Below are 2695 nucleotides of genomic sequence, written 5' to 3' on the forward strand. Positions count from 1 at the left end.
ATATATATATATACAACACACTCATAACAACTGATGGTAAAAGTTACTTGATTGTGGTATAGAATTGAAATGTGTGTCTGGAAAATACGTAATAACCCCATTATTTGTTTTAAATTGTGACATGCATTCCTCTCAGGCGACACTAGGTGGCAGCATACATCAATTAAACGTCATTTTAAGGCGCCGAAGAAAAGGAYAAACCCGACAACCTTTTGGTTACAAAACATCACCTGTGAGCTAAATCACAGGTGCAAACTGCAGGGAGCGAAACGTGGGGCCAAATGGGAATTGAGGAGTTCTGCAGTCCAGACGGTTCCGATCCGTTTTGGGTAAATATGTCTGTGACCTTCGTGTGTGTTTAAAGTTGTCAGGTTGTTGTTGTTAGCGACACCGGCACATKCTAACAGTTAGCATTTAGCACCGGCGAGTTTCCTGCTTGGACGGACGCCAGTATCTGAGTTTAAACATTAAGTTTAATCAATTGTAATAAATGCTTCTGACAGGACTGTAATGTCCGCTCCAAACACTGAATGTTATGTTGGTTTAATTCTCAGGCAGCAGGTCTGAATCACAGGAGAAGATCTTCACTTTTTCTTTGAGAAAGATTAGTGACATAATGAGTGAAGTTTTGCTCCAGAAGCTTTTGGATTTTTTTGTTACTTCATGTTTTCATCAAACTTTATTTCAAAAATCAGCAAACTGTGGAAACTGTATGCTAAAAATAACACAAATTTGTTGTCTGCGGTAACAAACTCCATCTTTAAAGCGAATAAATGTATATTTCTAATAATTATTAAAGATTAATCTTGTTGTTTGAACCATTTAAAAAAGCGACTGAACCTCCATCGGAAGGTATTTCCTTACCACCAGTTTTTGTAACAACTTGTCATGATGGGAATTACGAACAATTTTTAAAAGTGTCGGATTCTAAAATGCCTCTTTCCTCTTCACTCTTCTTGTTTGTTTGGCTTCAAAACAGAGCTGATCTTATTGTTTTCATCATATTATTGTTTATTTATTTTAATTTTTTTATATTTTTTGTCTGCTGTGTACAGCGCTTTAGTCCTCTATGATTGTTTATTGTTTTCTTCTGTTTAACTTCATTAATCCGAGGATAGAATTGTTAGTTATATTAAAATAAAATATTTGATGAATTACTGAAAGTAAGAAGTAGATTTTGAAGGCGATGAATAAGCAGATTGTTGTTGGGACGCTCAGCCTGGACAGCAGGGAGGAATTTACTCTCATTAGATGTTAATATTGACCAGAACCTCTGTGTTTGTATAAAATCACTTTATTGCCCTCATTAAAAATGGTTTGGAGAATTTAGACCTGATTTCTTATCAGAGGTTCAGATAACTGAGTCTGGTCTGGAGGAAAGAAGTTGAACTAATAATAAGRAAAAGTGAAACAAATCTCAGTTTGGGCTGTAATGATGTTTAATACCTGAAGGAGGTGCTGCTAATGTTTCACTCCCTGAGCTCAGGTTRAACTTTTAAAGAGTGACTGAAAACCTGCTTTTCTTTTTCAGACCTCACTGTTTCTATCTTTAATGTGTGGACAGTAACTATACCTGATCTGTAACTTAGAGTACATTTTATATTGTTCTCAATGACCAAATAACTGTTTTGGTTCTTTAGAGCTCTTTGAGACCACAGTAAAGACTTTCAGAAACTCAGAAAGCTTTCTTTCATCTCAGATGGTCGGAAAGCATCACGGTCACCTCAGAAAGTGATTTAACAACAAACTCGACTTATTTGTTTCCTGCCTACCTGCAGTTATTCATGTGATTTATTAAGAGATTTTTAACCCTTTCATCTCCTTTCCCTGTAGGACTGGAACCGTACATGGCATATTTCTAATCCAGACTTCACACAGTGTTTCCAAAACACTGTACTTGTGTGGGTGCCATGCTTCTACCTCTGGATCTGTGCCCCCRTTTATCTCCTCTACCTCCGGTGCAATGATCGGGGCTACATATGTATGAGTCACCTTAACAAAGCAAAAACTGTAAGTAACCTTTGACCATTTGCTCCGTTCTTGCAGGTTCTCTGCTGGGTGCAGTGAAAACCACCTAACCTCGTTCTTCTCAGGACATCATTTGGCTCATTTTACCAGTCTGGTTACACAGTCTACATGTTGAATGTTGGTGTCAGAAGTAAAGCTGGGCAGAGGTTCACCTGTCTGTGAACAAACACATTTTCAGAATAAAGTTCCTCAGCAGAAAACTGCAGACATTGGGCCTCATGCAAGAACATGTTCGTATTCTTATCCTAAATTTCTCTTACTTTGTTCGTACAAAAGGTTCGTATGAAAATGTCACATCAGATTCAACAAACTCTTCTATCATCAGGAAAAGGGTGTAAATGAGCTGCGTAAATTCCACCTGTTCGTATCCAGCTGCTCGTGCACGCGGAGAAGTAATTTACATAATTACCACCCCAAAAACACCATATAAGGAAATATGTTTCCTGCCACACATACCAGGAAGTGTCCATTCATGAATGACATCGCAAAGTAAAAAAGAAGAACTTTACGAATTCGGAGATTGAAGTCCTGCTCTTGGAGATCCACAAAAAAAAGTCATTTTTAGCAGCGTCAGCTTGGAATTAAAGGATCTGCTTCAAAGCCGAGGAATGAAATTACGACTGCTGTTAATGTCGTGTCTCCTGTGGGTCGTTACAGTCACAGAAAT

At 37.9% G+C, this 2695-nt stretch overlaps 1 protein-coding gene across 1 annotated transcript in view; it reads left to right on the top strand.

The window, feature by feature from the left end:
- The first annotated feature begins 190 nt into the window (after positions 1 to 190).
- The window catches only part of abcc1 (ATP binding cassette subfamily C member 1 (ABCC1 blood group)), a 62850-nt gene continuing 60345 nt past the window's right edge, over positions 191 to 2695 (top strand). The window contains exons 1-2 of the mRNA XM_014020956.1: positions 191 to 329; positions 1834 to 2010. Of these exons, the coding sequence (XP_013876410.1) occupies positions 282 to 329; positions 1834 to 2010 (225 nt within the window). The 5' untranslated portion in view covers positions 191 to 281. The remainder of the gene's footprint in view (positions 330 to 1833; positions 2011 to 2695) is intronic.

This window comes from Austrofundulus limnaeus, unplaced genomic scaffold (genome assembly GCF_001266775.1).
Source record: "Austrofundulus limnaeus strain Quisiro unplaced genomic scaffold, Austrofundulus_limnaeus-1.0 Scaffold274, whole genome shotgun sequence".
Classification (NCBI taxonomy): Eukaryota; Metazoa; Chordata; class Actinopteri; order Cyprinodontiformes; family Rivulidae; genus Austrofundulus; species Austrofundulus limnaeus.